The sequence below is a fragment of the Trachinotus anak genome, unplaced genomic scaffold (genome assembly GCF_046630095.1).
Source record: "Trachinotus anak isolate AG129_WGS33_773 ecotype Australia unplaced genomic scaffold, CSIRO_AGI_Tana_v1 ptg000007l, whole genome shotgun sequence".
NCBI classification, from domain to species: Eukaryota; Metazoa; Chordata; class Actinopteri; order Carangiformes; family Carangidae; genus Trachinotus; species Trachinotus anak.
In genome coordinates this window covers 13899685-13911701 of record NW_027273858.1, presented here as the reverse complement: position 1 = coordinate 13911701, position 12017 = coordinate 13899685, and the positions used below count along the sequence as shown (strand labels likewise).

At 38.3% G+C, this 12017-nt stretch overlaps 1 protein-coding gene across 3 annotated transcripts; it reads left to right on the top strand.

Annotated features, from left to right (window-relative positions):
• Positions 1-3080: 3080 nt before the first annotated feature.
• On the top strand, positions 3081-11522 carry LOC139623016 (serine/threonine-protein kinase ICK-like). Of its 3 annotated transcripts, XM_071480804.1 has the most exons (15): positions 3081-3152; positions 3291-3362; positions 4756-5025; positions 5325-5379; positions 6886-7007; positions 7114-7193; positions 7302-7434; positions 7518-7689; positions 8192-8359; positions 8445-8825; positions 9380-9588; positions 9784-9926; positions 10191-10307; positions 10419-10526; positions 10685-11522. In XM_071480804.1, exons 3-15 carry the CDS (start codon positions 4925-4927, stop codon positions 10834-10836), a joined length of 1941 nt encoding a protein of 646 aa, XP_071336905.1. In that variant the 5' UTR covers positions 3081-3152; positions 3291-3362; positions 4756-4924; the 3' UTR covers positions 10837-11522. The 3 variants fall into 3 exon arrangements, with proteins under 3 accessions (XP_071336905.1, XP_071336906.1, XP_071336904.1); XM_071480805.1 differs by lacking the exon at positions 3081-3152 and having other exon boundaries at positions 3222-3362; positions 10437-10526; XM_071480803.1 differs by lacking the exon at positions 3081-3152 and having other exon boundaries at positions 3222-3362.
• Positions 11523-12017: the final 495 nt, after the last annotated feature.

Sequence of the window (12017 nt, the reverse complement as noted above, 5' to 3'; positions counted from 1 at the left end):
ACTTTAACATATTCCACAGATTTCAACAAAAGTATCAATTTAAGCATTGAGCATTTCTACATTTATCACAAGAACAGGTACAGAAAACAGTGCCACACTGTGCATGCTTCAGGGCATTTTCACACATAATTTTTTTTGTGGTCTATAATGATAATTCAATATCAAATATCAAGTCTTTACACAAAATTGAAAAAAGCTGTTCTCTAAATAAATAAACCAACCAATATACCCTTGAAACTACAATATATAGGCCTACATCCAGTTGCAACAATTAGGCTAAGTGCGTTCTGTGTACAAAGGTGAAGGTGAAGGGAGCATTGTGCTGCAATGGAAAAATACTAAAATTAAAGTGGCAGCTTTATGTGTGATTTTGACCAGTTGCAGTTCAGTAAAATTAGATTAACCATCAAATTTTCAGATCTGAGCTTGTAAATGCTCTGAACTATTGCACTGAAATGACCATGAGTTGGATTGACTACAACTACCAGTATATTTTGGGTGGACGGAGTAAGAATCAATACTTTGCTATATTGTAAAACCTTTCTTTATCTGTATGAGCATGTAAACAGTGAACGTATCATATATTGGCACATTTTCTTGTGACAGGTGACAGATCAGCTTACATTTCTGATATCTAGATATGATTACATAGACCATGTCCCATGTAATGCATATTTTTCAAGTTTTATTTTTTTTGGTCATTTTATACTTTTATAATTGGATAGGGTAGTGTAGAGTGAGTGGAAAGGAAACACAGAAAAGAGAAATGACTTGCAGAAAAGAGTCTGGCAGTCGAACTGGGGACTCGCCTGTTGACAGCCTATCTAAGGAGCCTATCTTTGGAGTTTTCTCGTTTTCATTGACAATGGTATTTAATACCAGAGTAGCTTGCTTGTTGTAAAGCTTAATGGAGGGCTATTGCCCGAGATAGGCTGGCTGTATTGAGATGTTTTAATATTAGTTTGATATCACAACAATGGCAACCAATGCCAATGATTAGGGCAAACACTATCATTACCTGGTTGTCACCAATAAAGGCAGGTAAAAGAGAGGTGGATGCTGTTCTGTAGGGCTCTCAGTTTGCCTACATTAACTGTGGTGGCTGTTACAAGAGAAGTCCAAGAGGGAGGGACAGGGGCTAGTGTGTCTCGCAGAGTTAGAAATGAAACGTAATTGTCAGGCATTTTAATGCACTTTTAGAAGTTCAGATTTCCTGCTAGAATGAAAAATATATAATTAACCGATAGAGACCTAATGAAAAAGTTACTGTAACATTAGTTGCTAAGATATAGCTATTACAAATGTAATTAAAAGGAAACAGTATCAGTCATGCTATATAAAATTAAATTAAAATTAAAATCAAAGTGAAACCTTCTATTTTTCTGTCAAAATGAAAAAAAAGATCAATAACTTTAGCTGCTAACTTTGGGTGTCATAAAGATTTGATTTAAGTAAACCAAAATACTGCACCACACCACATCTGCACAGACATCCTTCTCACTCAGCTGAGAAAGTACAGCTGCTTATGTAGTCCCTTTCTGTAATTAGAAATTTGCCTGGGCAGTCCCAAACTTCATTCACAGGGTCTGAGTTTTCCTCATTTGGAAATTAAGTGACAAAAACTTTTATCTTGAAACATCAACACTACAAAGAAGATGTAAATTAGAATTTTGTTAAAAAACTGTATAGTTGCTCCAAATCAGACAAATACTTATCAACACAGTATTTTAAACGTATGACCACCCCCACAGTCATGATATAACCTGTTACACCATTGATGATATCAGCAGGAGCATTGAAGAGAAACTCCTGGAGTCCATCGTGAGTATGAAAAAGTCAAGGTGCTCAGATTAAACCAATTTATATAGAAGAACTGTATCTATTTAACCAGAATGCAACACTAACCATAAACAATCCTGTCATACTAAGTGTTTCCAGTGCTAAAGACTAGTGGAAGTCTAGCTCAAAGAGTGAGGTTTGTTTTCTCACAGTTGTTGTATTACACAAACAGTCACAGTCACGCACACATACATTTGTAAGTGCAAGTGTTTCCTATTTCCTAATCTCTGAATATTACATGGTTAGCATTAAGTTTAATTAAACAGTGTCAGTAACATAACATAACATTTGCTATTAAACTTAAAAAGCTGTACAATATAAGGCTAGTATTAGCTGCTCATTTTGGAAATTGCAAGGGTACAATTAGCCAACCTTTGAATATTAGGCTAGTATGAGCTACTAACTTTTAGACTTTACAATTAAAAATATAGCTTTAGCTCCTCACCTTTGAGTATTACAAGGCTAGCTATAGCTACTAACTTGTGGACAAAGGCTACCATTAAGCTTCATTACACAGTACCAGTAAAGTTAGCTGTAAACTTTGGTCTCCATTAGTTGAATAGTAAGATGAAAACATGTGAGTAACATTAGCCACTAACCTCTGTAATACAAGGCTAGCAGGAAGCTAATGCTAGGAAGTAATGCAGTGCCACTAACATTAAGCAAACATTAAGGCTAGCATTAGATGCTATCTAAAAGTTTGCACATTATAATGCCAGCATTAGCTTAAATTTTGATGCAATGGTAGTTTATAATAATAATTACTTAATTTTAATTACTTTAATACTTTTATAACAGTTGTTTGGCCAGTGTACAATGCAGACTATTTTACAAACAAAACACTTAGAGTTGTGTGTTTGTTTGTTTGTTTGTTTGTGTGTGTGTGTGTGTGTGTGTGTGTGTGTGTGTGTGTGTGTGTGTGTACAAATTAAAATGTTCCTTACTTCTTCACTGCAGGTTGACCAGAGAAGAAGAATGCAGAGCAAGAGATATGATGGTCTCTCACTTCCGTCTTTGTTGTGCGCCGAGAAACTTTCCCGTTTTTTGTGGTATATATTTTTAATGTCGTGGTTTTTTTTTCCTGTTATGAACGATTACGACGATGTGTTTAATCGATTATAAATTTGTGAATCGTTGTTTTATTTTTTTTTAACTTTCATATTGATTTCTTTCCTTTAAAGCGTGGTAGGTTTTTGTCTGCATACATGTACTCCGCGGACTGAAACAAGGCAAAGCCAGAAATCACGTTCAACAGCTTTGAATCGCCATCGCTTTTATGCCGCAGTGGAGACATTAACTGGGCGCTTGCTCTTGTACGTACCCATGCCTCTTGAGGAGAGCTGTGATTTGTTGTGATGAGACCGCAAGCTGTTTTCTCAGCAACGCGAGATTTCGATGAGCTCTTTGCCCAAACGGCCTAGCTGACATCGTGTTTATGTTTATGTTTTCAGCCGCCCGGCCATTTGTTGAACGTAGACAACTGATGCTCGGCTATGTGTTGTTGTCGATCTGACGTGAGGAAGGTGAGTGTTGTTTGCTTGCTTTTCGTTTTATTCAGGTGAGTTAGGAGACCATTCAGCCTCAACCGGTGCTGTTGTGTTTTGGCAGCAGCTGGGCCAACACCAGCAGCACAGTACAATTAGCGTTAATTGCACAACGTTTGCGACCATTAACTGCTGAAAACACTCGTTAAAATTTACCTGAAAACGCACAAGCCCGGGCCTTGTATTAGCTAAGTCAAAACAAATGGACCTAATTTCAGTGTGCTAGCAGAATAATGAATATTCAGTGCTAAATTATCGTTACGTTAGCTTTCAGTTAGCACTATTATCACAAAATAAACAATACAGCTACAGTTGTTAGCTGCATAAGAACCAAACCTCACAAAAAGAGAAATGTGGAAATAGCACGGTGGTAAATAATGTAGGCTGTAGGCTTTTAACTTTAGCAAGTAGGAGCTATGTTGACTAGGTACTGTCTGCAACAGTTAACACTGGTAAACATGTTATTGGTAGAGGCATTTCAGTCTAGAGATATTTACTTGCATTACTTAAAGGACCACTTTGGCAGTTTTTCAAATTAAAAAAAAAAAATCTAGCCTGTATTTTACCAGACAAGATATTAAGAACATATTATTTACAATGATGGCTTGGCAAGTGTCAGAAAATAAACAAAAAACTAAAACACAAGACAAGAAGACAAAGAAAACAAACAAGAATTACTAAATAGTCATATTGAACAGAATTAAAAGATTTATAAGTATTGTGAAAACATCTAAAAGATGGCCTTTAAAAGCAGTGACCGAGATAAATTTTGTCAAATTTTAATTTTTTTTGCAGTCAATTCCAATCATTAGCAGCAGCGGACTGGATTGACAATAGGCCAAAGGATGTGTTGGATTTAGGGGCCTTTACTCCGATGTAAGAAGAAGATCTGTATTGTGCTTGGCCACCAAGATTGGCTGCAATAACTGACTTAAATAGGGGATGAATATCCAAGAAGAGTTTTTATAAATTGGTCTAAACCATTGAATGTTACGAGTATGCAGAGAGGGCCATTTGACCAGAGAATACAGAAAGCAGTGATGTGTATTAACGGGGGAATTAGTAGCAAATTGAATAGCAGAATGATAAATTGCATCAAGCTTTTTGAAGTGTTGCTTTCACAAGAAGTGAATGCGCAGTGTGGAGACTTGAAAGTTTACACATCACACTGTGTATTGCATATGGTTTCACAAACTAGTAAACTTATTAAACTGGGATTTAAGGTATGAACTGACAAGTTTTGAAATCACAAAATGCCCCATTTAGTGATTAGTTTGTGTCAGATGGCCAAGTCATATCATACATGGCTTATTTTGAGCCATGTACATTGTAAATTAATAAAGTTTTTGTCTCACTTCCCTCACTCTCTCAGCTAGAAGGAGGCAAGTCCATGACACCATGAGTCCTGCAGCTCTGCCTGTGGTCTTCTGCTGTTGTCACAGGAAAATCTGGTTGCATTCAGCAGCAGGAGGCGAAAACATCTTCTATTTTCAACCCAATTATTATCTGCCCCCTGATGATGCTGTGGAAGGACAAGCATAATGAATAGATACACTACCATCAGACAGCTCGGGGATGGCACCTACGGCTCAGTCATCCTTGGCCGTAGTCTGGAGTCAGGAGAACTAGTTGCCATAAAGAAGTGAGTATCAGGAAGTTGTGTGTGTGTTTCACTGCAATTTGCAATAGATTTTTTTTTTTTTCATTGTCAAGTTGAGCGGTGATGTTTTGCACCATACTGTATATTTTCTCTGAAAACCAGTGGTCTATGTTGTTATAGCCCATCTGTAAGGATTATGAGAACAGTGCAGGGCAACTACAAGGGTATTATCAAGTGTGGACTTTTGTTCTGTGATTATTGGACTTACAACAGCTTAAAAAAGAGACTGACATGCAATTTAATGTCATTTTCAACATATTAACAAGAACAATATTTTTCAGAATGAAAAGAAAATTCTACTCTTGGGAAGAATGCATGAACCTCCGTGAAGTTAAGGTCAGTTGATCATTTTAACATTTTCACACATTTGAAGAGCACAAAAGAAATATGGAAAAATCAACCCAAGATCATCTTAAAGGGAGTTCCCATTTCTGTACTACAATAATGAATGTAATCAATGTAGAGTTGCAGTTGCATCTTTGTTTAGGAGTGATTGGTATGTGCCTATATTAATGCACTGTAATACTGGCTGCAACAGATTTCTGTTAACTTGGCTGTTCAGTCTTGGTATCAGAGTCCCACAATGGAGTTTTCTCCAATCTTAGGCATTTTAAAAACAATGTTTTAGAGGAGTGAAACAACAGTATATCTGCTACAGGCTGAATTTAATGAACTAAAGACAGACAAAAATAGCTGAAGGCATCAATAGGCTAGATGCACTGTAAAACTGTCAAGTGTTGGCTGGCAAAAGCATTAGCACAGGTGCTAACTTGGCTATTTCTGGTAGTCATGTGACCCCCTGACATGTTTGTTGTATCCAAAATGGTCCAATGGCTGACATTTTCATGGCTAATGTTAGTCTGGTGAAATTGGTTTTGCAAATGTTTTATGAGGAAGAAATTCCATTCATCACATTGGTCTTAATGTGAGACACTGTTTATTTTGAGTAATTAACACCAAATATAAACATAAGTTTTGTTTACAAGAAAACTCATCAGACTACCTTTACAGGTGATGTGTTGAATGTTTGATGTTACACATGTTCTGATGCAGTGACATTGTAAATAGGAATTTAGGGTCACACCTCTGACTTTCTGATTGGGTTGATTTTTCTTTTTTTTGCTCAAATAGAGAAGTTATAAGTAACATCATGATAACTTGATGATTTGTAGGTAATGCAATGCTGTACGGTTTAGCCCATTTGTCAAATATATACTTTCTGTTGTTTCTTTTCACACCAATTCAGTATGTTACTGTTCAAATTTCCTCGCAGCTGAGAGTCACACCAGCTGTAAGAGTAGAAGGTGATTCTTGTGTGCTATTGGTTTTGAGCTCTGGTTCCCATCCCTGGCCTACACACTCCCTTTCCTAGAGCTTGACCTTAACGCAGCAAAACATGTAGAACATGCTGGTCCTTAGTGTCCTGCTAATTAGATTATAAGTACAGCATGTCACACAATAAATGTCAAAATCCCTCTTTACAGCTTTTCCTCCTTACTAAAATTTAGCATGGTAAAACCTATATCATCCCAGTGCATGGGAAAAGAATATACATATATATATGTCCATCCTGCTTTCTATTACTATGTATTTATTTTTCCCTTTTAAATTTTGAGCATAAACCCCACCTTTGCAGCATTCACCCCCAAACTACATTGTGTTCTTACATAAGCTATATTTTAACAAGAAGGTTTTCTTTTGTAGTTGTAGGGTGTGCTTTTGAATGTGCTGCAGTGACTTGTGTGTATTATCCAGCATGTTTAGAGTAACTTTTTATTTCTACCATCATTTTTTCTTTATGTATTCCACATATTCTTACATAACCTCTCTCTATTTTTTCAGTCCTTAAAGAAACTCAATCATGCAAATGTGATCAAACTTAAGGAGGTCATTCGTGAAAATGATCACTTGTACTTTATATTTGAGTACATGAAGGAAAATTTATATCAGCTCATGAAAGACAGGTGTGTATATTTATTTGTATATTATTTTCACATTGAAACCATTTTTGGTAAATGCTTACAGTTGCTTATTTGATTAAGTTTGCGATCTGTTTCTTTCTTGCTGTAGGACTCGGTTGTTTCCTGAATCTGCTGTCAGAAATATTATGTTTCAGATACTCCAGGGGCTAGCATTCATTCATAAACATGGTGCGTCTGTTTACTACTCCTGAGTGCTCAATTAAATGTTGCACTTTTTTTAAAACGTTTTTTTAACTTTCTTTGCGTCAAGATGATCATGCAGTGTGTCTCTGTCAGGTTTTTTTCACAGAGACATGAAGCCTGAGAATCTTCTGTGCATGGGTCCAGAGCTGGTGAAAATAGCTGACTTTGGGCTCGCCCGAGAGATCAGATCTCGACCACCATACACAGACTATGTCTCGACCAGATGGTGAGTCAACATAATGCACTTATGCTTAGCCAAAATAAAAGTTCAGTACATTCAAGTCCAAGTACCCCCTGTTTTTTGACTAGGTACAGAGCACCAGAGGTGCTCCTCAGATCCACATCCTACAGTTCACCCATAGACCAGTGGGCAGTTGGCTGCATCATGGCAGAGCTTTATACCCTCAGGCCTCTTTTCCCTGGCTCCAGTGAAGTAGACACCATATTCAAGATTTGCCAAGTTTTGGGTACACCAAAGAAGGTAATATTTATTACATGTAAAACACAAAAAATACTGAGCCAAAAAGGTTTATCCATTTGAATCTTACTGATAAAAAATATATTTTATGTTCACAGAAAGGTGAATAAGTACAAGTATTTATGAACAGTTAAACACATGACAACACAGTAAGGGTTGGGTTATGCTCAATCAGAACTAATTTGTGATGACACGCTGTCAAACCACATTGGAAGACAAACGTGGTTATAGTTGATCTGATGAGCCATGCTGGAAGGTGGAGTAAAAAGCTGATTGTCATAGAGAGGGGGAAGATGTGATATTGTTTAAATCAATGGGTATAAGGGATTTTTGTCTAGTACTGCAGCTATTTGTCCTGTATCACACACAGAGGTCACCTAACTATTTTTTCAGTGACTATTCGTCTTCTACTCTTCTACTACTATTACTGTCAATAAAATCTGATTTTCTTGGTAAGTCTGATGTAAATGCAGTGTGTAAGATGGACCGCGTCTTCTTCCTCTAGAATGATTGGCCGGAGGGATACCAGCTGGCAAGTGCGATGAACTTCCGCTGGCCCCAGTGTGTTCCCAGTAACCTGAAGACACTGATTCCAAATGCCAGTCCTGAGGCCATCCATCTGATGGCAGACCTGCTTCAGTGGGATCCCAAGAAGAGACCAGCTTCTGCCCAGGTAGTGTCTGACCTATATTTGAGCCATCACAGCTTAACAGTCACATTTAAAACTGCTGGTGTTTGAAATCATTTTATCTTTGCAGTCTCTCAGGTACTCTTACTTCCATGTGGGCCAGGCTTTGGGCACTCCTCAGCAGATCCTGGAGCAAGGCAGACCTCAGCCAGGTCTTGTGCCGCTGCAGGCTCCTTTACAGTCACAACAGACACTGCAGCAGCAACCCCTGCTACTTAAGCCTGTGCCCCCGTCCCAGCCTCCACCTCACAACCAACACTGCTCCCCCTCCAGGCCTCTCCAGCAGATCCAGCCCTCCCCTGTATCCACAGCTGCCCAGGCGGCAGTGTACCAACGGCACACAGGGCTGTTGCGAGAGCAGCAGCCGAAGCACATCCTGAAGCAGGAACAGACCGAAGTAACACCACAGAGCCATCTTCCTTACATTGCTGACAAGAGTCTCCAGAGCAAGGTGAGGCTGGGTCTGGCTTGGAAGTGTGTGTGTGTGTGTGTGTGTGTGTGTGTGTGTGTGTGTGTGTGTGTGTGTGTGTGTGTGTGTGTGTGTGTGTGTGTGTGTGTGTGTGTGCGCGCGTGTGTGTGCGCGTGCGCGTGTGTGTACGATATATCTGTTAATATCTGTAACAACTATTAGTTATTGTGAAATTTCAAATATCCCCTCTTTATTTCTTCCAGTGACTGAGTGAAGCCTTTTCATGCAGTATAAATGTAGATGTTTGAGGGGTAGCAATGCTATAAACCTTGGTTCCTCTATATCTGGCTGTTCGATGTAAACATAATACTGATATACTGACTCCATCAAGTGGTTAGATCGTTCGCTGGTATTCACTTCTTTTTTTGGTTTACAGTTATTCTGTAGCATAGAATAATTCTATACTACAGGCTCATGGTAACAGAGGCTGACAGTCAGAATATCTACACAAATATACCAGTATAAGCTGTTTCTTCTAACTTGTAATTGTGCAAATTATTCCTCATATGCATGGCTGATGTTGATTGTTCTCATAGCAAATGAGACAGGAGTCAGAAAATGCCAACCTGCTGAGCTATCAGTTGAAAACTAAAGGAGGGCGGCGGCGTTGGGGCCATGGCACAGGTCACCTTAAGGGTGAAGACTGGGACGAGTATGAGGAAACTGATCTGACATCCTTAAGTATTCTTGGAAAAGGCAGCTTCTCCACAGAGAGGTCGAGGCAGGCGGAGGACGCACTGAGTAGGTGAGGTTATCGTCTGTTATAAGGGCAGATTCAGTGGCATCTGCACTGTAAAGACATATAAACAAAGGCTCTATAATATATTACTTGAATGCAACACAGGATCTGGAGCCTGAACTGATGTCCATACATCAGTGTTACCACAAGCAGATAGGTCTAATTCACACCACCTTCGTCTCACTGAATGCCCTCTTTCAGATATGGAAATGTTCTGGATTTCAGTCAACCCAGTGGAAAGGACGATGCGCCTTTAAACCTGAACAAGACTACAGCCTACCAAGAGCCATCAAGAACTGCCTCTGCTAAACAACATTACTTGAGGCAGTCAAGATATTTACCTGGTAATATACTGTATATTTTAAGAATTTCTTAGAAGGACCAGAGGCTGTCATTAATTAAAAAAACAGTCAACAGTATCAGTGTTTCAATTGATAAGATGCATGCATTTTTTGTGTGATTTCTGACCATATTTTATTACATATATTTGCAGTTATTTCAATGAACCTGGACATTTGTTTGTGTGATGTTGTTCCTCACTTTCACCTGTTTTATTTATTAATTTTTTTAGAAGAGAACGTATCTAATAATCTTACTGTCTCCTTTAGGTATTAGCACAAAGAAGAACGTGGCCATAAATACCAGTAAAGACTTCAGTGGAAGCCATCTTTGGGGTAACAGTAGTATTCCATTTGGAGGGACTTTACCAAGCAGAGGTGCTCATGGTAATGAATGGGCATCTTACACAGTAATTTCACCGTAGTCTCTGCAAGTCATCGTTGTCACTGTTAAATAGGTTCAAATGAATGGATCTGTTTGTTTGTTTTTAATGTAAGGTACAAATACAATCCCAGGTGGATACATGCCATCGTTTTACAAAAAAGACATTGGTTCTGCCGGTCACAGAGGGCATCAGGGTCCATCAGTGGAATCAACAGCATCAAGTAAGCACAAATTTCTGAGCTTTGAGCTTTCTGTGATATTATCCTATCTGTGTTTCAGCTAATATGAAATTTTAGTGTACCCAACCACCTACTGATGTCCTTTGGAAAACTCCAAACAAAGCTGTTCATTGTTAATTGTATATTCATTGCTATGTTAGATTATGCAACGTGGCGTTCTGGCCGGAGTCAGATGAACACCTCCACCAACATGCAGTTGGCCAACAAGAGCACCCCTGGACTGCTGCCTCGCCCGCCGGTACAGACCATCCATGGGCGAACAGACTGGTCTGCCAAATATGGACACCGCTAGTGGCCTCCCTGGAGCTTTGATCTGTGCCCAGAAAAGAGATCTGTGCTCCTAAGAACTCTTTAACCTCCAAAGAGTAGGCCTAGTTGTTTTATAATCAAAATCTGTACATACATCTTAAACAGCAATAAATTTTGTTTCATTATGTGTACTATGGATGTTGTGAGTTGTAAAATATCTTAAGTGTATGTGTACGGCTAAATGCAACCAGCCAAAAATCTGAGCTCAGATTTGCTCCTCAGTGTTTTATTTTGTATTTCTGTAACTTAACTACTGTCCTACAGAGGTTACACCTGTACCCTCGGTTTTGTATCAAATTTATCACTGAATGTTGTTCACCAACTTGTATACATAATATGCATATTATAACTTAAAGAAAACTTCACTGTGACTTGTTTTTGGCTAACTAATTACTTTGCCTCTGTACAGTACAGTCATTTTTTACATTACTGCTGTTTGAATCATAATGGTTGCCTTGTCAATCAGTTAACTATTAGTTGTGTATTGACATTCAACACAGTGCTGTAAATTTAAATGGATACAATGCAAGTCGTTGCCTCATTGTAGAAATCTGTTTTAGTTTCAGCAGTAACATTATCCAAATTAACATGTTCCATTCCATTTGCCAAATTGAGTGTGATTATTGAACGGCAAGTTGAGTATAATTAAACTTTTGACTGGGTACCATATTTTCAACATGTGACATTTTTCTGAGACTTTTAATTGATTTTGTGATTGTAGGTTTTTTTTCCTAATCAAATGTTACATACCAGTCAATTTTCCATGTCTGGCCACACGAGCACATAAGTCCTGGTACAGAAGGGCAGCTGGATTAATCTGCTGCTAGAGGTTAAGCCAGGTCAGTAAAATCTCACTGTTAATGCTATACATAGATGAATATAGTGTATCTACTGATCTGGTGCTTTGATTAAAATTTATTTTGCTAGAGTTAAGACATAATGTAATGAAATGTGTTTTTGCCAGCATTAGTATGTGCAGGAAAGAACAAAGATGTAATTTCATCAAGTAAAAGTGACTTTTGACACCCTTAGAGGTCAGTGTTCTTGCACATAACATTACATTGTACATTATTGACACCTAACAGAGATATTCTCTTATTCCTAATGGATATGTGGGAACAAATTGAATTTCCTCAAGCAGAAATAACAGGACTTAAGTGTAGC

Coding starts and splice junctions, on each gene's coding strand:
- LOC139623016 (XM_071480804.1), top strand. CDS start 4,925: ATGAATAGATACACTACCATCAGACAGCTCGGGGATGGCACCTACGGC. Junction 7,194..7,301: donor AGCATTCATTCATAAACATG/GTGCGTCTGTTT, acceptor TGTCTCTGTCAG/GTTTTTTTCACAGAGACATG. Junction 7,435..7,517: donor GACTATGTCTCGACCAGATG/GTGAGTCAACAT, acceptor TTTTTTGACTAG/GTACAGAGCACCAGAGGTGC.